Below are 25,938 nucleotides of genomic sequence, written 5' to 3' on the forward strand. Positions count from 1 at the left end.
ATTTAATAAATATTAAAATATTAAATTTTAAATATTAAATATTAAATATTAAATATTAAATTTTAAATATTAAATTTTAAATATTAAATTTTAAATATTATATATTAAATATTAAATTTTAAATATTAAATATTAAATATTAAATTTTAAATATTAAATATTAAATATTAAATTTTAAATATTAAATTTTAAATTTTAAAAATTTTAAATATTAAATATTAAATATTAAATTTTTGGAAAATCTTGTGAAGTAAGGGATTACCTCCTTCAAGCAAAGTTCTGATTCCAACACTCAGGTTTCGCCTCCCTTTTATTAAGTTTTGTTTCATCAACTCTTAAACGCTTCAATTAGGTTTTGGACTTTCAAATATTTTAAATTGAAGTATCACTGAAAAGATATACCTTATAGAAATGCAAATCTGAAGTAGTTGAATTGATATTGGTAAAAATGACAATTGACTTATTAGAAATTTACTGAAAAAAAAACACGAAATATGAGTTAAATGATCTGTGCTCAAGATGGCTTTGCAAAATTTTACTTGTCACATTAAATATAATTAATTCACATTTGAACAATATTCAATCATACAAATTAATGGATTTTTTTAAAATAATGTAGAAATGAATGACAATTTAAAGTCACGTGCTAGATGCACTTGATTTGTGAAAAATGAATAAGTTAGACACAACAGTATATTTGTTTTTAAACGATAATTTTATACAAATATAAACAATTTGAAATATAAATAGAATTCCAATGTGAAAATAATAATAATTTGAGTAGGTGTTTCAACATCTCTTTTGTTAAACATCAATAAAAGTTATGAACTTAAATTAACCCGAATAATTCAGTTCCTCCCCGTAATCGAGCTCTCCTACTTAGGATGGTTAATAAAGTAATCGAAGAACAGCGGAACATAAAGACTGAATTATTCGGGTTAAACTAAAATGCGACAAAGAATTCTCATGAATGGCTCGAACAAACGTTTTCTCATAATGCCAATCAATTCTTTAAACGTACACATTTAACGAAAATAAAAGAGGTATATTCCTAATGGTAAATAAAATAATCATATCAGTCTAACAGCTTATAAACATCACCAGTTTATTCAGTCGACATCAATGACTTCTTTTGGGTTTCAATGTTCGAACCCTTTCAGTTTTACTTTGTAAGCTTGGACCGTCTTGCCAACTGACGCTATATTCTTATCGTCATATCGTTCCTTTGTGTTTAATGGTATTACCGATCATCATCATATTATAATCGTTCACTGAGTCGTTAGGACATCATGGGTGACATAAACGTCGATGTCATCATACGATTCATACCCAAACCGCCGAATCCACCACTCACTCCCATGCCATTTCCCATCCCCCCTCCGCCCATCATACCGCCTAAACCACCCATCCCGCCTAATCCACCCATGGCACCCATTCCACCTAACGCACCCATTCCACCCATAGTGCCTAATCCACCCATGGCACCCATTCCACCTAATCCACTCATACCGCTCATTCCACCTAAAGCACCCATTCCACCCATACCGCTCATTCCACCCAGTCCACCCATTCCGCTCATTCCACCCATAGCGCCCATTCCACCCATGGCGCCCATTCCACCCATAACATTCATCCCACTCATCATATTCATCATTCCGAACCCCATTCCGGCCTCAGCCATGTCCGACATTGCGTCAAGTTGTGTGTCAAGCATGTCAGCCATTGTATTACTGGCTTTTTTTGCTGTTACCGCTGACGCTAACATATTTCCAGAAACGGCACCAGCTGATTGTTGTGTTTGTACAGCAGCAGCAGCCTGAACCATATTAGCAAGAGGATTAACTTGTTGGATTGAGGGGGCACCTGTTAATGCGCCCATTGTCATAGCTGGTGTTTGTTGTGCTACATTGATTGGTACAGCCGCTGGTACTGGTTTTACTGTTTGTTGTGTAACAACAGGACTTCCTGCTGCATGTCCAGCTCTTAAAGCTTCTAACATTGCTAAAAGTTCAGGAGTTATGGCAGCTGGTTTTGTAGAAACGTTTGAATTCACTTGGGGTGCTGGATTAGGTTTCTGAAACTTTGCCATGTTAACTGGTAAACCTGGCACATTTACTTTTGTTTTCCTTTTAACAGTAATATTTATCGTATGTTTGTTTGTAGCTGGCTTCACTGGATGTACTGGCTGCACTGGCTGTGCTGGTTGTGCTGGTTGTGCTGGTTGTGCTGGTTTCATGGGTTGTTGTGGCACGTAAGAATTGACATCAAAAGGCATTGCTGCTGAAGGACCTGGTGTTTGAAAGCCGATAGCGTCTAACTGACCTTTGAAACCACTTAAATCTGGAACTAAAGATGAAGATGATCCCGCACCAGCATTGTTCATTCTGCTTCGTAATGTTTGCATCATTGCATCCATAGGAAGAGCTTTTAAAGCGTGACCATGGGGATCAAAACTAGTCATGCCAGCAGAACCCGAGGACTGACCATGGGGATCAAAACTAGTCATCCCAGCAGATCCCATCGGGTCATGGTTTAGTTGTGTAGGTGCTGGATCATGAACAGACGATTGTTGTAAAGCTAACATTTGTTGTAATTTTACTTGTTGCCGCTTACGTTCATCTAATTCCTGTTGAAGCTTCTGTATTTTCATTTCTTGGCGCATGCGTTGTAGTTGTAATTTCTGATGCATATTTTGTGGTTGTGGTGGTTTGTTCTGGGATTCCATCATCATTCTCTGTAATAATCCTGCAACAAATTAGATTATCTTAGTATTTCAATTTACTATGTAAATAAAGTCAACACTTGTATACCGCTGTTGGAAAGTCATAAATCGATTGAGTGAAAACAAATCTGGGTTAATAATTGAAACAGATGGAACCACAACAGCTATAATGTACAGATGTTCACCTGATAAATAAAGGCAAATGTAGTATACCGTTGTTCAAAAGCCATTAAATCGATTAAGAGAAAAAAATCCGGGTTACAAACTAAAACGGAAGGAAACACACAAACTATAAGTGGAAAACAACGAAACAACAGAAACCCTAAAGTGCAACCAAAACAAACGACACACAGAAACGAACTATAAGATAACAACTGACTTTTTCCGGAATTGGTACAGGACATTTCCAGAAAATGCTGGGTTGAACCTGGTTTTGTGGCTAGCCAAACATTGCGCTTTTGTTAAATATAACACGATCAATCATATTTACTTTATTTGTCACATGTTTGATATATCGATTCCAATAAAACTAAATATTTTATAATTTGCTTATACTGATTATGTTCCTATCATACATTTTACGCAGGTACAGTATACGTTGATGTAATACATTGTATATATTGGTACGTAGTCGGTTATACCCTTTTATTTACAATAATTGACTCTTTAAATAGTGGAGTAATGCCACTGTATAAGAACAAACGTTAAAAATTCAGTCAGAAATGAATCGACTCATCTGATTGGCATTATGCAAACAAGAAAACCTAAAAAAACAACCTAGGTACCAACCTGCAGGTACAGTTACTAAAGAATGTCATGTTCATTATGGAGCAGGGCCTGTTTACCCATCAGAAGCATCAATAAATTGATCTAAGAACCAATCTACAAGTACTGGAAGTTATTGGAAATTGTCACTTTAACTTGTTGAGCAGGATCTGCTTTCCTTTCCGGAGCATAAATAAAAATACCTTAATACCATGGACACATGAAATCATACCAGACTTTTTTTATTGTGTTCAGTCTTGATTGTATATTTTGTATTCTGTGTACTGTTATTTTTTGCTTGTCTGCTTGTCTTTTTTTAGCCATAGCGTTGTCAGTTTATTTTCGATTTGTGAGTTTAAATAATTCATTGGTATCGTTCATCTCTCTTTTTAACACTACAGGGAGATAACTCTGTAAAATCAACTAAACGTTTTAATTACGTTGTGTTGTTAAGGGAATATTAAGCTTCTCAATGATCAAATTTAGTGTTTGTCAAATTGCTATATAACCAGTGCAATTTTTCTTCTAAAACGGTTGGTTCAAATTTTTTGAAATTTTTATATTTTGTCAAAGGTTCAAATTAAAGTCATAAGAAACCTCAAATTAAAAAAAATCATGCATATGTTTTTTATAACTAAATGGATAGTTTTCATTATACAACTTATGTACATATACTTTTTTCTGAGGAAAATTCTTTAATGTGTCCACATTTACAAGAAGTTTATTTGTTTTTAATTACTTGCTTCCAGGAAGCAATTCGCCGACGTATTTTCCGTATGCATAGTGACCTGAGCGTAACCCTCCTCGTAAAAATCCGGCGATCGCAATACGCATGGATCTGTCATTAAAATAAACAATTATCTGATTGTACATGTTAAACACGTGCTCAATACCCATGCTTTGGCATTTAAATTTACTAGCTAATGAAAGCAGTAAATTGCGTACTTACAGGTTATTTAAATCAAATTATTGTACAGAAAAATATTTAAGTATTACTATGCCCGGTAAATTTAGAAGTGCATATGCTAAATTTAGAGCAGGTGTTGCTCCGATTAAAATTGAAACTGGCAGATATGAAGGTATAGATGTAAATGAAAGGTTCTGTTTTAATTGTAGAAAAAATGATTTGAATATAATTGAAGATGAAAAACATGTTTTATTAGAATGCCCAGAATATGCAGATCTGCGAACGATATTTTTTAACAGTGTATGTAATATAGAAAGTAGTTTTAGTAATTTAAGTAATGAAGAAAAGTTTTTATTTATGTTTCATGATGATAGAGTTTGTTATTTTACAGCCAAAATCTGCCATGAAGTACTTTTTAAGAGAAAGTGTATTTTATACTCGTAATAAGTTTCTATAATGTTGTTTGTTTTCTTTTGTATAAGTGTTTTTAATAGTATGGTGTTTTATGCTAAGATATATTGATATATGAAATAGATGTAATATAAATGTATTTTAATCTGTGTTTTTACAGTCTCTCATAACTCTTTTTAGAGTGGCTCTTTTTTATAAATTGTTAATATTATATTGTGTTGTATATCAAATGTTTTAAAGAGGTGAGACTCTAATAAATTATTTGTTTGTTTGTTTGTTTGTTTGCTTTTGGTCATTTATTTACTATAAGGTGACAATCGGTAAACTTCGGCTTTAAAACACGGCATTTAATGAGCAGCCATATTTGTTAAATCATAACAGACAGAGAGAAAAAAAATTGACGATTATACGATATATTTGCGTAAAAAATGACAAAATCGTGCACAGAGCTCTAAGTTTATGATATAAACATGCATTGGTTCAAGAATTGGATAAACATTATTTTTCACCACTCACTGGTTTCATATGACTTTAAATACTTTGTCAAAATTTTATGAAAATTAAACGAGAAAAATTAATTTTAGTGAAGGTGTTGGGTACCACCTTAAACTAATAAATATATCATGCTCTCTTATACATAATAAGAATCGGTGTACATCTATTTACATATCTAGTATAAGACGTTGTTACATTTTCTTATTTATGTGAACTGACTTACTGTTTCTTAATTGGCCCAAAGCACCATCGGCTGAAATATATAAATATTCATATATCATCTTAAGTGTAAGTAATTATCATATATCATTGTTGAAATGCAGACTTATATGCATAAAATGTGCGGACACGTTGACCGTACAAAAACAATTTGTAAAAAAATAACCATTACAAGTCAAAGTACTGTCTTCAACATGGAGCCTTGGCTCATAATGATCAACAAGCTATGAAACACATTATCAAAAGAGGCATATTATACATGAATACCTTTTGAATAATAGAGGACTCCATCGCGAGTTGAGTAACAGTTATGAAATATCAGTGTCACAGACGGTCACGGATATGTTCCAAATGTCGTTACCACACTCCCATCATCTTTCCTTTCATTGAGACATCACCAATTTAGACTCCACATCAAATGTGTAGAAACCGTGAATAACAGTACGAGTAACACCAGGCCTTGAAGGCATAAAACTTGGCTCAGTGTTCGGAGCACAAAAATCATGCTCGAAACATGAAATCCAGCAATTTGATTGGTTGATTTTCGAGTCTGAGTACAAATCATGCTCGAAAGTTTTATGACCGTGAGGCCAGATGTGCACGATTCACTCACCATTCTGGAGTACATGAATTAATCCCAGTTTTTGGTTGGGTTTGTATCGCAGTTTTTAGTTTTCTAAGCAGTGTTTTGCTGAGTTGCTTTTTTTCACTGTCTTTTGTATGTTATCATGGAATTTTAAGATCTAGTTTGAATGTTTGTCATATCTTCTATCTTTCTTTTGTTACCTGAATTTACTCTTAGCGTTCTCGATTTAATAAAGAAACAACTCACCCATTGCTACTTGTTTGAAATTCTTCATCCTGGCATTTTCTGAAACATATGATACAGGATCCATTAAAACTACATTCATATTGTTATCGTTATTCTACTATTTTACTGCTGGTATGTTAAAGAAATAAATTACAAATACTGGATTGAGAGAGATATTTTATTCCATAACTGTAAATATGTTTGCAAATATTAACTGTTAGTAGTAGATGGTAAAACAAAATCTTGAAAGCATCAACCCTTCTAAAAAATCATAGAAATACAAGCTCTAGAATATTATATCGACGGGGAGATACACACTTAATGTAAAGGTGCTGTTGGAACCTTACTACATCTGTACATAGAAATGGAAAGTTCACAATTTTGAAGAAAAATCCTTCCTTGTGTGGTAAAGTTGTGCCCCCCTCCCCCCAAAAAAAAATAAAAGTAAAATCACAAAAGTACTGAACTCTGAGGATATTCATAACCGAAAGTTCCTAATCAAATGGCAAAATCAAAAGTTCAAACACATTAAACGAATGATAACATACATGTACATGTATGTACAATTGATCATAACCGCTGCGTTACACAACGTACACGTACATGTTTGTCTGATATCAAAATTATAGCGCGTATTCGTACACACACCTCACACAAGAACAACTAAAATCGTAACACACACACACAACTAAAACATTGCACACACAAATAACTTACACTCTAGGGAGCAATTATTTAACTTCAAGAGGGTGGGTTATGGTGTTTTGTCTGAGTCAGAAAATTTATCAATTTATAATTATTTTTTTTCAAAATTTGACACTATAATCAATGGGGAAAATCTGAAATCTTGATTCCGAATAATTCGGAAAACATAGCTCCCTTTGTAGTTAAAAGGTCGTTCCCTTATATAACGGAACGACTGAAAACTACAAACATCCAACTAAAATATTACACATAAAAGACCAAAACTTTAAACAAACAAACATCTAAAAAATAACACACACACAGACAGTCAACTCAAAATTATACACACAAACGAACAAAGCAGTACACACACAAGCAAATAAAACATTACATACACAAACAACTTATTCATCACACTGTTATTAAAAAGAACGACTAAAGAAAGAAACAAACAATTAAACATTACACACACACTTAAAGACAACTCGACATTATACACACAAACAACTTCTACATCACACACAAAAACAAAGAAAATATTACACACTCGAACAACTAATCATATATATAAAACATAACACACAAAAACAAAGAAAACAAAACACACACGAACAACTTATACATCACACACACGAAGAACTAAAACATAACACACACGAACAACTTATACATCACACACACGAACAACTTATACATCACACACACGAACAACTAAAACATAACACACACGAACAACTTATACATCACACACACGAACAACTAAAACATAACACACAAACACAAGGAAAACATAACACACACGAACAACTAAAACATAACACACACGAACAACTTATACATCACACACACGAACAACTAAAACATAACACACAAACACAAGGAAAACAAAACACACACGAACAACTGAAGCAGTACAAACGCAAGGAACTAAAACATTAGAAAAAAACGTATACAAGTTACACACTAAAAAAACGAAAAAAGTACCATGGTACACACAAAAACAACGAAAACATAAGACACACGAACAACTTAAACATTACACACACGCAACTGAAAGATTGGCACACAAACAATACACAAAGTGAAGTGTTTACCTGGAGTTGCCGGAACGCTCTGTGCTGCTGAAAGAAGTAGAAAAGGATAAATAAGCAAGGAAATTGTAAACAAAAACATAGACAGGGGTGTTCCTTTTAAAGGCAGGATATTCACACAAGACAAGAAATGGCAACATCTTTTTATTATGTGTATCGTATCTTGCGCATCTGAAATTCTTAAGATTTTTTTTTATGAGAAACAGAAACATACACGATTAGATTTGCAATATACGTTATATACTTGTATAATTATTAATTTGTAACACTTGTTATTTAAGACTATAGATGTGTAAAACAATATATTTGTACGACTATGTAAAACGCTACATTTGTAATACTATACATTAGTTCTGGCATGTGTTTAATACATTTGTACTCTGATTTACAGCCGATTGCATTAACTGTGAAGTAAAGGTAATTGCTTGCTTTTTACAGACCGATAGATTGGTTATCTGTCGGAAAAGTCTACTCTTAAAGGTGGTTAGTTTACCTAACATAATAATGACTCCACGGTTCAGCTATCAATTAAGCTTATCAAACATATTACGTTTACCTTCACCTACACACTCAATGCAATCGGCTGTTATATTTTACTCTCTCTCTCTCTCTCTCTCTCTCTCTCTCTCTCTCTCTCTCTCTCTCTTCGTTTTAAAAGATTTTATACTCTCGGTTTTGTAATCTATAAAGTTTAAAAAAGCTTATTACCTGTTTTGTTTGATGCTTTGGCCTTGCCTGCAGTATAGACAATAACAGTTTCAATACTATGATTAATTAAAAAAATCAAAATACTCATGTAATAAAATGTTTCATCAATATTATCTATATAAAATTGTAAATGAAAAGATTACTGATAAAAAAGATATGACAGAATATTTCCAAGTCAATAGATTTAATATAAATTCTTTGAAAATTATTACTACAAGTATAAATTCTAATTCATCAGAACCAAAAACTTAAAAAATTCAGATCAAAATGAAAATTCTAGGCTAATTTTGATATTTTAAACTTTAAAGCATTAAAAGCATTAAACATGCAAATAAGCGTTCTATTTGAACTACAGCTATATAAACTCTAGAACGCCTCAGCAGGACTGGTCTTAATAACTCATGCTATAATTTAGTTTACAAATGAAGTTATAAAAGTTCTCAAATGAGTATTACTTTATTATAGCATAGACGGATATAAAATTTAACGCGCTATTTTGTTTCAAGAAGTATTTTGTTATGCTTTTTTCTTCTCCATGAGTTCGTGGTATCTTTCTGTCGAACCAACGCGTATCTGTTGTATCTTCTTTTTATACAATCTTTTGGTACATACATATAGCAGATATATACAAAATTAACTTAAACTTGATATTACATTTATATAAAGCTAACACATAAAACATTTTCTACTTGCATACACTATTAGTTAGATAGTGGTATATACTAATATATACTAATACAGAAAGCAGTTTTCTACTTGCATATACAATATACACTATTAGTTAAGATAGTGGTATACACTTATATATTCTTTTACAGAAAGCATTTTCTACTCAGAAGGATGGTATATATATATATAGTGAAAAATATAGTGTATATACTAACACAGAAACCATGTTCTACTCAGTACTAAGGTATATAGAGTGAAGAGTGTATATACTAACACAGAAACCATGTTCTACTTAGAACTGCAGTAGTTAGAATATTGGTATAATAATAAAAGCGATCTGCTGAAAATAGGCAAATATGATAACAGCCATTTCAAGAGTATTATCATTTTATGATAGTTTCAAACATTAAAGAATTTCACTTGATTTGTGTCAAATACTATATAGTAAAGTGGTAACTCATGCTACAGGGGGATAATTCTGTAAAAATCATCTGAACGTTTTAATAACGTTCTACTATAATAGATATACTAATCTTCTCAATGATAAAACTTAGTATTCGTCAAACTGCAATATAGCCAATGAAATCTTTTCGATAAAGTGCGTGGTTCAAGTTTTTTTTTTAAATTTTGAATTTTTTGGTAAAAGGATCAACGTTAATATTTCTTCAACAATGTATGATACTAAACAAGCCAAATTAATTTGTCAATGTGTTTGGTACTCCCTTAACTTGTTTCCATAGAGCTGCGTGCGGAAGGTAAATCCTAGAAAAGGCTTAGTACGCAGCAAAGTATTACTTTTTTGTAAGTAATATCACTTGCGCATTTTGTACACTAAAACAGTGAGCCATGCAAAACAGACAATACAAGTAATACATAACCTTCAGTGGCTAACTCTACCAGGAGCTCTTTACTGAGTTGTTCAGAAAGTGCAGTTATTTCTGCATGTGACACTGATTGGATAAAATAATGATATCGAATTTAATGGAATCATACGTATAAAATAATGATATCGAATTTAATGGAATCATACGTATAAAATAATGACATAGAATTTAATGGAATCATACGTATAAAATAATGACATAGAATTTAATGGAATCATACGTATAAAATAATGACATCGAATTTAATGGAATCATACGTATAAAATAATGACATAGAATTTAATGGAATCATACGTATAAAATAATGACATAGAATTTAATGGAATCATACGTATAAAATAATGATATCGAATTTAATGGAATCATACGTATAAAATAATGATATCGAATTTAATGGAATCATACGTATAAAATAATGACATAGAATTTAATGGAATCATACGTATAAAATAATGATATCGAATTTAATGGAATTATACGTATAAAATAATGATATCGAATTTAATGGACTCATATGTATAAAATAATGATATAGAATTTAATGGAATCATACGTATAAAATAATGATATCGAATTTAATGGAATCATATGTATAAAATAATGATATAGAATTTAATGGAATCATACGTATAAAATAATGATATCGAATTTAATGGAATTATACGTATAAAATAATGATATCGAATTTAATGGACTCATATGTATAAAATAATGATATAGAATTTAATGGAATCATACGTATAAAATAATGATATCGAATTTAATGGAATTATACGTATAAAATAATGATATCGAATTTAAAGGAATCATATGTATAAAATAATGATATAGAATTTAATGGAATCATACGTATGAAATAATGATATCGAATTTAATGGAATCATATGTATAAAATAATGATATAGAATTTAATGGAATCGTACGTATAAAATAATGACATCGAATTTAATGGAATCATACGTATAAAATAATGATATCGAATTTAATGGTATCATACGTATAAAATAATGATATCGAATTTAATGGAATCATACGTATAAATATACCATTGAACTATGCATCTACACATACAATTTCAAATTTACCTTATAAATATACTTTACTTATTTATCTAGTTATAAATATAACAAGACGAATCCTTTATTCAAATAAGCAATTGAGAATTTACCTTATACACATACCATAGCGCATTTACCTTTTAAATATACTGTACGAATTTACCTTATAGATATACCATTGCGAATTTACCTTATAATTATACCATTGCAGATTTACCTTATAAGTATACCATTGCCAATGTCCCTATAAATATACCATACGAATTTACCTTATAAAAGTACTCTTGCTAATTACTCAGAGATTTGCCATTACTTATCTAGCTTAAAGGTTGCACTTCTGTAAATATTGACAAAGCAATTTCCCATAGGAACTCCTTTTACGGCTAAAACTGTACCACTTTTACTATGAAGTTTTCAAAAAAATCTTATCCTAGAATTGAAAGTTCATATGCACGACAATTTTTTTTCAAAGGTCAAAATATCGGGCTGTGCGGCATATTTTCAACGTTTATATGCCCTGAACTTCTCTCAGTTTAAACTAACTCTAATTTTCTTAACTACCCCTACCTCGAATAAAAGGTTACCACAGATTTCAATGTTAACAATATGCACATGTTTATTTACTGGTAACATTCCCAAGTTATGTCTCTGTGAGATGGAACACAGAGAGCATAACTGGAAACCAGTATGTAAACAAAATTAATTTTTTATGAATATTCAAGGACTCCCCAAAAGAGGCGTGTTTTGAGAAACAGCTGTGTTTACAAAGTGCAACCTAAAGATATACTGTTTCGAATTCACCTGATGAATATACCATCAAAAGTTATGTATTAACATACCATTTAAAGTTTCCTTATGATTTAATGAAACTGTAAAAGAGAGACGAAAAATACCAAAGGAAATTTCAAAATCATCAGTCGAAAACAAACTAGCAAATTATGAAAAAAGTAAAAACACAAAAATACTGAACTCCGAGGAAAATTCAAAAAGGAAAATCAAAAATCAAAAGGCAAAATCAAAAGTCCAAGCATATCAAACGAATGGATAACAACTGTCATATTCCTGACTTGGTACAGGCATTTTCTAATGTAGAAAATGGTGGATTGAACCTGGTTTTATAGCTAGCTAAACCTCTCACCTGTACGACAGTCGCATCAAATTCCATCACATTGTCAACGATGCACGAACAAAACAAACACACTCAAAGAGTAAAAATGTCAAAAATAGGGGTACAACAGTCAATATTGTGTTATCATCTAAATATCACTACATAAACAACAAATGTAACAAAGTAGCACAAAAAGGCATACATCAAATTCAACATTCTCATTTTGCTTTTCCTATACGGCTGAATTTATCTATGTAAAGTCTACCCATAAATGAAAGAAGGTTTTCATTACTGGTGTAAAATTGCGCGTTTGAAATTCGCACAGGTAGACATAAAAATAATTTTGTCGTATGACGGCATACATAAATGCAGACTCACGTAAAGTAGATATAACAAAAAACAGACTTACAGTAAAAATAATAAATAAAATAATGGTGTGGTTCAAAGTATGACGGGATACATAAGTACAGTTTCACGTCAAATACGGCTGAATTTATCTATGTAAAGTCTACCCATAAATGATAGAAGGTTTTCATTACTGGTGTAAAATTGCGCGTTTGAAATTCGTACAGGTAGACATAAAAATAATTTTGTCGTATGACGGCATACATAAATGCAGAATCACGTAAAGTAGATATAACAAAAACCAGATTTAACAGTAAAAGTAATAATAATAAATAAAACAATGGTGTGGTTCAAAGTATGACGGGATACATAAGTACAGTTTCACGTCAAATGTATATCATAAAAAACAGACTAAACAGAAAAAGTAGTCTTATTGAATAAAATAGTTTTGTCATTCATAGTATGTCAAGATCCTTAAGTAAAAGTAATATCAATAAATGAAATAATTTTGCCGTTCAAAGTATGTGGTTTTACATAACCACAGAGTCACTTCAAATGAATATCTAAAAAAGACATATAAAAGAATACTATAATACGTAATTAAGATGATAACAAACGTCAGTACGCAAAATCTATACTTCAAGACCATCTTGTATTATTTGTGAAGTTGATACGGAATATTTATCAACAAGTTCTGGGTATCTTCCGATGAACTTTTTTAGAAAAAGGACGAGACGTTCTTTGACATATCCCTGGTTCATCAATTTTCTGCTCAGACACTGGTGACGTTTTACAAAGTCTGAATAGGAGCTGCAAGCTCTTGAATACCTAATAAGTTGGGAAATGTATATTCCATATGCAGGTGAAGTTGGTATATTACTACTAAGGTGGGGGAAATTGATAATTTCAAAATTAAAATCGTCTCGTTTGTCATAGATTCTGGTACTGAGATGACTGTGTATGTCAAAGTCGAGGTATAAGTCTAAAAATGAGGCAGAGGAAGCCGTGTCTGTGGTCTCTTTAATTTCTAGTTCTGGTGGGTATATTAATGGAATCCAATCAGAAAAGTTCGGATTGTTAATGGAAAGAACATCATCAATATATCTGAAAGTGAAATTAAATAACCTGGCTTCTTTGATCTTCTTGTTTTTGACAAGTGTCTGAAGGAACTCCGATTCATATGAAAATAAGAAGAGGTCGGCAAGGAGAGGCGCACAGTTCGTTCCCATAGGAATGCCGACAATTTGTTGGAAAAGTCTACCTCCAAATTCAACAAATATGTTGTCAATAAGAAACTCCAGCATACTAATCACTTGTTCCTCTGTGTAGTATGTTTTACCCTTTTGTTCCTTATTAACAAAATATGCCTTGTGGTATCCCAAAGTGATAAATTTATAGCGTATGCTACCATTTTTATGATGAAAAGCATTGTGAATTATTTCTTTTAGACGGGTTTTCAATTTCACATGGGGAATGGTTGTATACAAGGTTGAAAAATCAAAAGTTTTAATAGAACTAATTTCAGAAAAAGACCGAGATTTAAAATTATCCAGAAGTTCTTTAGAGTTTTTCAGAATCCACATATGGTTAATACCACTACGTATTACTGGGGATATACATATCATGAGATACCAAATATGGGATTACGAATTGTAGGAATTTTTGCAAAGATCAAGCAATTAGTGATAAAAGGCAGAAAATAAATCAATTTGAGAGGCCCCTCATGGGGGTGGGGGGGGGGGGGTCCTAGTAATCACATAATCACCATTTTTTTGCCAATATAATCACATAATCATTAAATATTTGCTTATCTTTAGTAATCAAATAATCATAAACTAAAAATACAGTCCTAGGTAATCAAATAATCATAAAATATTTGGCTTAATAATCAAATAATCATTAAAAAAACGGCCAAGTAATCACATAATCAAAAACCCCATGAGGGCCCTCATTTGATAAAAAGGAATATTCATTTATTGAGCTTTCACAAACATAAGCCTCCAATACTTCTGGTTCAAGATCATTATTCTTTAGGATAAAAAAAGTCGGTTATTCCAATAAATAAAATGCATCTAGCATCTTTAAACAGACTATAACTCATATGCATATATCGTATCTTTCTCTAGAAACAAATACTAGTCTGGTAATATTCATCTCTTCGCTGATAGAGATACAGTGAAACATGTTTAAACCTAGTGACCTCTTCGGGACTTCAGATTTTGTTCGGTTTGGGCCGATATTCGGTTTTAATAGGTTCACAACGTATACAGTGTGATATAACATATTTGTTTTATACAAGTTTTCGATTTATGCAGGATTCGGTTAAGTCAGGTTTCACTGTATCAGTATTTGACTCTATTCTTTTAAAATAGAGAGAAACAAACATATAAACATTACAGATATTAGAAATAAAATTGCATATAACTTACTTTGTTGTCCGGCGGATATGTCTGAAAAAGAAAGAAGCATTACATTTTCGGTTTATTATATCAATCAATTATTTATTTCGAAATCTGTTATACTACTATTTAGAAAATAAAATAAGTATCAACTAAATATGAACAGACAGTCGGACTTTTAATATGTATTATACTGTCTTTTTGCCTCTTAACTGAAATATCTAAAACTGTTATCAATCTATCAAATAGTATTGCTCAAATGTTCATAAGACATATATTGATCGATTGTTGGCTGCTTAAGGTGGTACCTAACACTACAGGGAGATAACTCTGTAAAATCAGCAGAACGTTTTAATGACATTGTGTTCATATGGGAATATTAAGCTTCTCGATGATCAAAATAACTGTTTGTCAAACTGCTATATAACCAGTGTAACTTTTCTGATTAAACGGTTGGTTGAAATTTTTTGAAATTTTTATATTTTTGTCAAAGGGTCAAAGTAAATACTTTGTCAAAATTTAAAGAAAATTTAAAGAGCCAAATTAATTTTAGTTAAAGTGTTAGGTACCACCTTAACGTCTAGTGGCAAATATTTCATGCATATTCAAGACGGCAATCAATTATTCAAATACGAATATTCGTTGTTTTGAATTTAGTCTTACATAGTTGCATAAGAGCTTCAAACTTCATGCATTTGTTGCAAAACTGTAAAAATACAACCCACAATAGCCTCATGTTGAAATCTTGTCATTTATATTTAGACATGATCAACAGTCCAACTCGAAAAGACTTGTTGTTGACGACAGTTAAAGCATATATATGGGGTATCCATCCGTGACGCACACTTAGTCACGTGACATGGAAAGCTTAAAAACAACAATATGGAAATGAACAGCGCTTTTGTTGCTAGTCACAGTGAGGCAGTGAGGCCTTCAACACGGAGCCAAAAAAAATTAAACAAAATAACCAACTGTCACCTCACTGCAATTTTAAGACGACCCCTAGTACCGGTGTAAGCGGAGATTCTTTGCAACCTGACGATCACGCCACAACTGTGAATTAAAGAACAAAGACATGGGGTAGGGTGTTTTATACAAAGATGTAAATATGTGTTAAACATATCTTTGTTAGTAGATATAAGAAGATGTGGTATCAGTTTCAATGAGACAATTCTCCACCCAAGTCACAATAAATAAAAATATAACAATTATAGGTCAAAGTATGGCCTTCAATACGGAGCATTGACTCACGCCGAACAGCAAGCTATCAAGGGCTCTAAAATGACTTGTGTAAAACCACCGAAGCAGGAAACCAACAGTCTAACCTTTATAAAAATAACCTGAACAACAGGTTCCCGACATAGGCCTTGAATAATGATACTATTTTGGCAATATTAGGGACCGCCACATAATAGCTCTTTTCATATTAATTTTGATCGAATACGGTTCATATGAGGTAAAGTGTTTAAATAAGAAGATTTAATATAACTTGATTATTCGGTTTATGGTGATACATTATACTGTTGTAAGAGGAGTGATGGACTATACTGGATTATTAGGGAATCATGATTCAGTAGTCCAGAGGCGTGATCGTAGAGTGTGGGATCTAACGACTGGATTATTAGGGAATCATGATTCAATAGTCCAGAGGCGTGATCGTAGAGTATGGGATCTAACGACTGGATTATTAGGGTATCATGATTCAGTAGTTCAGAGACTTGATCGTAGAGTGATGGACTATAAGATAAAGATAAAGATATTTTATTTCCTAATCATAGGGCTCATAACAAGCATGTAATCACATAAAGTAAAAATAAAAAGCCTTTCTCTCCCACTCGCATACACTCACACATACAACTATCGTTCTGATTAAGGATGATTAATTTAACAGTACAACATGTAAATGAAAAATAAAATACAGATAAAAATTGGAACGAAGGATAACTCTTACTGCCCAGAAAAGAAAAAGAAAAAACAATTCAAGAAAAATGTGACAATGAACTGGTGAAGACTATAAATAAGTTTTATAAGTTTCAGTTAAGCAAATATTTAGTTTCTCAATGTGTAAAATGAGGATAGCAATTCACATAATTTAGAGTTAAAATGAAGGCTATCGTTTGACATGAACCAAATAAGCAGATTACTATCGGATATTTGGGATAAATATGGGTATTTTGTAAAGAGTTCATCCAGAAAGGTTTTTCTTTCCTTATTATAAAGGGTACATTTAAATAAAAAATGTTCTTCGTCTTCAACCGAGTTCATTGAACAAAACTGGCATGTTCTCTCTGATCTTGGCAGTGTAATATTTTTTCCGTGTTCATCAATTTTTCGTTCGTAACGGCCTCTCTCTATGCGGAGACAATGATTGCTTATTCTAAATCTAGTTAGTATAACTCTCTTATCTCTGTTCTTAATATTGAAGTAATCTTCAAAAGTGAAATTATGTTTAAATTTAAAGTAGTTGCTCAATTTACTGTGATCATCTTTTTTTATTAAGTCTTTTTGATGGCTCCAATATGTTAAAAAATCAGTTTTGATACATTTTCTAAGTAAAATTTTGAATTTATTTTTACCGATTTTTTACAAAGTGCTAAATTTAAACCAAGTTTTTCACTAATAAACTTTATGTTTGCATACCCGGATTGATTAGCCACAGCTTTATCAGAGGAGCCTTCAATATAAGCATCACTTAAGAGATCAGTGGGCGAGTTTTCAAGGCGGTGCCAATACATAAACATTTGAATTACTATGTTAATAACGACTGGATTATTAGGTCTATGATGATTCAGTCGTCTGCGTCACAACCTTTAGTATGTAATAACAGTATCGTATATTACATGTTTACTATGGAAGATAACATAAATTGTCCATCCTTCATCGTCACATTGTCAATAAAAAGTTATATAAAACTACTGACTTGGTTGACCAGTGGGTAACTACTGTGATTCATTCATATCCTAAATATCGTACTTCCCACATTGAAAGGCATTTTGTCGTATTACCTAGGAATAGTTTTACAATATAAAAAAGAAGATGTGGTATGATTGCCAATGTGACAACTGTCCACAAGAGACTAAATGACACAGACATCAACAACTATAGGTCACCGTACGGCCTTCAACAATGAGCAAAGCCCATACTGCATAGTCAGCTATAAAACGCCCCGATATGACAAGTTATTTTTAGTCTTTCATGAATTGACATAAAACCATTTTATCCAAATGATCAAATAAAAAATAATTATTCATTATTGAAAAATATTAAATTTTAAAGAATAATTTTAATTTGGAGAGCTAAGGGTAACCTTGCGTTCGTGACATTAAAGTCACCATGAAACTTCGCAAGACTGATCATTGACGTTTTCATAGGCGGATCCAATAGGGGGGGGGGGGGGGTATGTGGGGCCCACACACCCTTTCGTGGAAAAAAAGGGTTTGAAGCATGACTGGAGCCCCCCCCCCCCTTAAGCCAGTTAACCCTTAAAAAAAAGTTCTGGATTCGCCACTGGATTTGAAAATATTAAAAAAACTGGTAGGGAAAATCAAAGATGAATTTAAGGAAAAAATCAAATCAAATGTCGATAGAGGGTAAATTATTTCCTACGATAGAGGGTAAATTATTTTTAACATTTTTCTTTTCATATGAGACTTCATTAGCTCATAAAAGGTCATTTACTAAAAATTAAGCACTTTATATTTCTTTTCTTACGATTTGAGACCCAAATAATGGCTATACTAAGTATATGGTAAAAGTCCGAGTTAGCCTTTTCCCGCCATTTAAAATATCAAATATCTCCATAACTTATCAACATTTTTAGCCTATTTTGATCCTCAACTAATGCTCTCAGTAAAATCTGACTTACAATATCAATTCTAAATTCTAAATTTTTAAATACAATCATCCTTATTAATATTTATCTGGTCAGATACATATACGTATTATGTTGTGGTATTTTTCTGTATGCACGTGGAAGTATCAATCATTTCCTGTATACATGTACGAACGTGCAAGACATACATAATAAAGTCAGAACTATTAACGTCATTATTATCAATTCCGACAATTTCCTGGTGTACACTACTGTCAAACATCAGTGACTTATTGATATTACTAACTATACTGATTTAATTTGTTCCTAATTTTATGAGCACCCAGAAGGAAGTTCGAGAGTGCTTTGACATCTGAAGACCTTTTTTAAGGATAAGCTGGGCCATGCGTTTCCATGTTTTCTATATCGACTGCGCTTTAACTTAATTCCAACGGCCTCTGCAAATCCAAAAAAAAAAAAAAGCCATCAGACGCCACAACAATCTCGTACTACCAAAACGTTGACCGGTTTAACAATTCTGACCGCCTGGACTTCTATTACTCAGCAGTAAATTCTAAAGATTGGCTTACAGTATTTATAAACACATAACTACGTCCGATCGTTCAATCTGATGCCTCGTGTAGAAAAAGTGCAAGATCTCTTCACGCGCGTAAAACCCGTTTAAACATTTCTGTCAAAGGGAAAATAGGTTGAAAATTTGTATGTCCATGTCCAACAAACCCTCTTTTTCTCGTCTTTAATCTTGGCTCTCACCGATTTGATTTATTGTGAATTTGTTCTAGTCATGAATATGCATTAAACATTTGTCACTGGACACTTAGCAAACATCAATCAATCTTTTTGAAAGAGGGACGAAAGTTTTGAACTACCCCATGCATTTTAGTTACTCTATCACAATCTGTAGTCTATTTGTAAAAATACTTAAAATGTGGTACAAACATGCATAAAGAAATTTATATTAAAAATAAAGAAATGGACAAATGTAGGCAACAACTTATATCCATCTGATGAGTTAAGCCTTTTTCAACGGATTTTGATAGTTCGTTATTATGTTGTACTGTCCCAGGGTAGGGGGAGGGTTTGCATTCTGCTATATGTTTAATCCCGCCAGATTCTGTATGAATGTGTCTGTCTGTCCCAAGTTAGGAGCCTGAAATTCAGTGGAAATCGTTTGTTGCTTTGTTGTATATTTGTTTTTCGTTTTTGGTTTTGTACATTTATTAGGCCGTTAGTTTTCTTGTTTGAATTGTTTTACATTTTTCATTTCGGGGCCCGAAATAGCTGACTATGCGATAGGTTTTTTTCTCATTTTTTTGAACGCCGTACGGTGAACTATAGTCGTTAATTGTGCTATTTGATCTCATATGAAGGGTTGTCTAATAGGCAATCATACCACACAGTGGCGGATCCAGCCATTTAAAAAAAGGGGGGTTCCCAACACAGAGTAAAAGGGGGGGGGGTGTTCCAACTATATGCTCCCATTCGAATGCATTGATCGGCCAAAAAAAGGGGGGTTACAACCCCCGGAACCCCCCTCCCTGGATCCGCCACTTCCACATCTTATCTTTTTATAAATAAACTATCAAGCTAGATATGTTTATAAATCTATTCCTTTTTATCTTTATATTCAAAATGCTTGAAATTTCAAAGTTAAGCGAAAACAGGTTCGTGCTGTGAAACGCTTCTCTGTATATAATTCCATTTGGAAGGCTAAACAAGAGACTAAAGAATGAGAATGCAATCAGTTATAGGATACCCTAAGGCCTTCAACTATGAGGAAAACGTTTACAGGCACCGACGTATATCATGGGCGGATCCAGCCTTTTTAAAAAGGGGGTTCTTTCTTAAACCAGGATAAAGGAGGGGTTCCAGCTATATGTTCCCATTCAAATGCATTGATCGGCCAAAAAAAAGGGGGGGGGGGGTCCAACTCCCAGAACCCCACTCCCACGCCCCTGGATCCGCCAATGTATATAACCAAATGTCAAACAATTAATAGAAAAAAATACAAAGGCCTAAGTTATATAAGAATTTTTCAATTCTTACTATAGTGTCATGGGAATAGAAACATAGGAAGGGTAGCTGTGACGTAGAAGGTACACTGTTTGTGATCTTCACAAAATGACACAACCTACACTATGGCAGTATTTATTATTCAAAATAGAAAAATATATTTCGTGTGTGCATTTATCCTACATGTATGTGATATATTTGGGAAACGAAAAACACTACAATAAATATAGGAAAACCTACTTTTTTTGTTGTTAAAAATGCTTTTGTATTTGGAATGTTTTGCATCTTATTTCGTTTGTGTTGTCTGCACGTATATCTTCAGTTCTTCATTTATTTATTTTTCTGTTACTGTTAGAATATATTTCGGGTAGGTGTTTTTATATACAATGCATGTGGGACTTTACGTGGGACCATGTCTGATGACCATGTACACCTTGAAGCAAACTAACAAACGAAATACCGTGATAACAATGACTGCCTGTACTTATGATGATATATTCGTCATTAATTTATTATGTAATATAATAGTAACACATTGACACCAACACCATCATAAAACATTTCCTCACAAACCTGTCATGTATAATTGGACTATCATAGAATAATTCAGGCGCGGAAACGGCCATTTTGAAAAAAAGGGGTCCAAATCCACGAAATTTTATGAATCGTTCATATAATTTATTTAAAAAATGGAAAAAAATGGAGATTCTGACGTCTGGAATATTCTATTGGTCCGCCGAACAGACTTAACGAGATAATCTAAACGAAACGAAAGACACAATCTAAACTTAAACCAAATAATCGTAAGTGCTTGTGTTCTGGACAGTAAGCAGCCACGACCACTTTATATGTTCATCCAACTTGTTGCTAGAGACATCAGTTTTGAAATTACCGGATAATTAAGATTAAAAGAATTAGCATTCAGCATATTTTGTATTTATAATGCACCTTAGAAATTCAAAGAAATCTGTTCGCTATTCGATCACCTGAAAACTTTCTTTCAATTAATGTAAAAGGATTTTTTTCTAACATTTCGAAAGAGGTTTATGACAACATAGAACTCAGTTAAATTTGAACGCAGTGGCGGATCCAGCCATTTAAAAAAAAGGGGGGTCCCAACCCAAAGTAAAAAGGGGGGGGGGTTCCAACTATATGCTCCTATTCAAATGCATTTATCGTCCAAAAAGGGGGGGTTCCAACCCCCGGAACCCCCCCCCCCCCTGGATCCGCCACTGGAATGTGTTATATAATGGAAAAAAATATATGCGAAGTTGGATACATTTGTTGATGTTATGTTGTACTTTTAAGCTTATCAAATAAAATGAATAAAAAAAAGTTCAATTATTAAAGTAATTGTTAGTTTAAACATATTTATTTATAGTGGATTGGGAAACAAGTTTTGCAACTTATATTAATCCCTTTCCACTTTACGGGGGCGAGTGCTGCCTTGTAGCGGCATTAGCCTACTCTTTTTCGAAATCTACAAGGGTGTCTTTAACGTGCAAGAGATATGGCTCTCTCTTAACACGGGTCAGCCATTTATCGTCCCCTTCCGACGGACTATCATCGTAATTGTTGCACCTTCATTTATGATAAAGAACAGAGTAGTTGTATTTGTCGATGTTATAGATGACACATAATATTTTACTAAAACGTTATATATTTTTACACACGTTTGTCTATGCTTTGTAATCCGAAGTACATGCATATTATTAAAAAAAGGATTTTTTAAGTGATAATTTATATTTCGATAACTTGTTATGATGACTCTGAAATAAACAATTAGCGATAAATAATTACTGATAATATACTTACAAATCATCCCGAATAAGACTATGAAAAATAAGGAATACATTTTAAAAACAATCAAAATCTCCAAGACTAAAAATCAAAACAAGCTTCAATTCATCGATACAGATATGAATGACTATTGGTTATGTCCCCCCATAAACCATCCTCACAACTAACTCGGAGGCCCAATAAGGGTAAACTATTTTATCAAATAATTATTGCATATATTTGAACATGTTAAATAATATTCTTCATTGTGAAAATTAACAACAAATAGCAGGATTCAAAGTTGTTTTCAAATTTAAAAAAATCAACATAAAAATTTGAACTTTTCCCTTAACAGTACCCCCGCAGAATAGTTCATCTATAATATGGCGTTTTGACCGACATAAGACACTACAAGTTCCAAATACATTACTAATATTTTTATTACAGAAAAGTGACAAAAAGTATCGTAAATATTGTCATGTCCACACGGATTTGTTAGATCAAGGGGAGACAATTTAGCCATGTATTGTCTTCCCATAGCCCCGTAGGTATACAACATCGTGTTTAAATCATTTAACCAGACAAGACTGGTTTAGGAGGTATCATTCTTCTGATGATAAGATCTCAATCACATTATACTTCAATCATTAGCATCATTGGTAATAATTATGAGACTAACATTATCTCAAATTATCATGATTATTTAAAAAAAACAAAAAAAAAACGAACAAAAACAATCAAAAATTTATAGTTTTTTCGATAAATTACCAATTTTATATATGTCGTATGATTGCTCATCTCAAGTCATACCATTTCTAAACCTATAAAATATCAAAACTTTTATACAGAATGCACAAAATTACCGATTTTAATAGAATAAGTAGCACTAAATGAAATATCCATACACATACTAAATTATCTCGATGTCAAGATGTATCGATCATTACTTAGCGTTATAAGTATTTCAACGAATAAGAATTATGTAACTTCGTATGATTCATTCATAGACAGGTCCAAGGAGGGGGGGGGGCTGGTCCCTCTTTTGTGGGGAAAGTCTCCCCCTTTAGGTCGGTCAGAGGGCTCCCCTTATGGAAAGTTCTGGATCCGCCACTTTGATTGTTACGGAAGCCGATAAGGGCCATTCAAAAAAAAATAATTATGTCGTAATTACGACATAGCATGTCGTAATTTCGACATAACATGTCGTTATAACGACATCGCTATGTCGTAATTTCGACATAACATGTCGTTATAACGACATCGCTATGTCGTAATTTCGACATAATATGTCGTTATAACGACATCGCTTTGTCGTAATTTCGACATAACTTGTCGTAATAACGACATAGCTATGTCGTAATAACGACATCACTATATATATTAAAGAATATGTATTATGATTGCCAAGACACTAAATGACACAGAAATTAACAACTATAGGTCATATCATAATGCCCCCAATAACTAGAAAAGCCCCCGCATAATCAGCTATAAAAGAGGGACGAAAGATACCAGAGGGAGAGCCCCCGAAATGCTGTGTTGCAGACAGTGTTATTAATTAATTATTAGCTCCCTTGGTAAAACTCCAAATTTCATATTTAATGTATTTCATTGTTAAATAATTTACATGAAGCTGAATAAGTATATATCTGTTAATTGCATAGCTTTTGCTATTTGAATTCATTGATTAAAGATATTTATTTATATTGTAAAGTTTAATATTTGTATCGTCGCAAAATCTTTGGTCACCTTCTTTAGTTACCTTCTGTGAGAAACTTATATATTTTATAGATCCTAATCGAAAGTAATAAGAAACCGACCGGGGACTAAGCCGACTGACATAAAGTCCTATCAAGGCAAGCAAAGCCTAACACCTTTTTTAAAGAAGCGCACAACTCCGTGATTTGTGGTAATGAGGGTGAATGAACGTATCGATTGCTGTGTATTTACTGTCAAACGAAGGGCACGATGTTCCTAAAACACGACGTTACACATAAAAGCGGCGTCGAAGAGGGTTTTTGACTAATTTTTGCGAGTTTTATTCGTTTTTTTATATGTTGGTTGATTTATTAATTATATTACAAAATTTTTAAAATTTCTGATTCTGGTTCTGTTCGTTTTGTGATGTCATTTTATCATAAATTACCTCAAGTTGTGGAAATCTATTTAATAATGTTTACCCTTTAAGTTATTTCAACTAAAAATGCATTACTGTCGCAAGTAATGTGGGAAAGAAAGATGGGACAGAAGTAGATATAGGCAGATGTGGTACAGTTTTCCGTAAAAAAGATATTTTTTTTTAGATGTACGAAACTTTTATCATATGATGTTTAACTTTCAAGGTGCATATCATCTGTCATTGTAAAATTTCTAAATCTTAACTCAACCCCAATACAAATATATCTGACACTCTGCAAGTAAATCGAACATTTTTACCCTTGGTTAAATTTGAATAGAATTGTATTTTCCCGTGTACATAAGTTGTCGAAATACACCCCTTCAATTACTTGAACCTTGGCTTGAGAATTATTTCCGCAAGTCATCTATAGTGTTTAATTTCTGATATACATTTTAAAATATAGTAATCTACTCCTGGATCGTCCGCGAAAACGGCTTAAATAATCCCGGGTTTTTAAAATTCGATGAAACGGTTTTCGTCGCTGTTTGGGATTTGTCTTTCAATTACTAGTACCTCCATTTCATGCACAAGTTTATATTGACGAAAAGTTCCGGCTTCGCTAGTACAGGAATTAATTTCATCACGACAGTTATAACTTGAATAGCAGGACAAATCGCGAAGTAAAACACTCCGTGAACTGGTATAAGTCTTTTAATATTGGTGATTGCACCTTACTGAAATGACGACTTTAAATGATCTATGGAGTACTTCCACAATATAAATTTCAATTCGAATTTTACATTTAGAGGATTGTCTTGGTGTCTAAAAATTGTCTTTGCAAAAATGTTTTTCCCCATTTCACCATTCTTTTAAATAAATCGTTAAAAGCTATAAACGATTAATAAAAATTGCAAAATTT

At 32.5% G+C, this 25,938-nt stretch overlaps 1 protein-coding gene across 6 annotated transcripts; it reads right to left on the reverse strand.

The window, feature by feature from the left end:
* Positions 1-216: 216 nt before the first annotated feature.
* Positions 217-23,054, reverse strand: LOC143051501 (uncharacterized). Of its 6 annotated transcripts, XM_076224395.1 has the most exons (8): positions 22,937-23,054; positions 15,307-15,327; positions 10,361-10,432; positions 8,814-8,840; positions 8,109-8,135; positions 6,352-6,390; positions 5,524-5,553; positions 217-2,745 (listed from the first exon to the last, which is right to left on the reverse strand). In XM_076224395.1, exons 1-8 carry the CDS (start codon positions 22,974-22,976, stop codon positions 1,280-1,282), a joined length of 1,722 nt encoding a protein of 573 aa, XP_076080510.1. In that variant the 5' UTR covers positions 22,977-23,054; the 3' UTR covers positions 217-1,279. The 6 variants fall into 6 exon arrangements, with proteins under 6 accessions (XP_076080510.1, XP_076080511.1, XP_076080515.1 ...); XM_076224396.1 differs by lacking the exon at positions 8,109-8,135; XM_076224398.1 differs by lacking the exon at positions 10,361-10,432 and having other exon boundaries at positions 218-2,745.
* Positions 23,055-25,938: the final 2,884 nt, after the last annotated feature.

Source organism: Mytilus galloprovincialis, chromosome 11, assembly GCF_965363235.1.
Source record: "Mytilus galloprovincialis chromosome 11, xbMytGall1.hap1.1, whole genome shotgun sequence".
Taxonomy (NCBI): domain Eukaryota; kingdom Metazoa; phylum Mollusca; class Bivalvia; order Mytilida; family Mytilidae; genus Mytilus; species Mytilus galloprovincialis.

Bases quoted from the DNA above. Each gene is read 5' to 3' on its own strand.
- LOC143051501 (XM_076224395.1), bottom strand. From the start codon at position 22,976: ATGTATTCCTTATTTTTCATAGTCTTATTCGGGATGATTT. The intron at 6,391-8,108 runs GTAAACACTTCA...CATATGTTTCAG, and splicing joins GAGCGTTCCGGCAACTCCAG to AAAATGCCAGGATGAAGAAT. The intron at 2,746-5,523 runs GTAAGTCAGTTC...AATTTGTTGCAG, and splicing joins TTTGGGCCAATTAAGAAACA to GATTATTACAGAGAATGATG.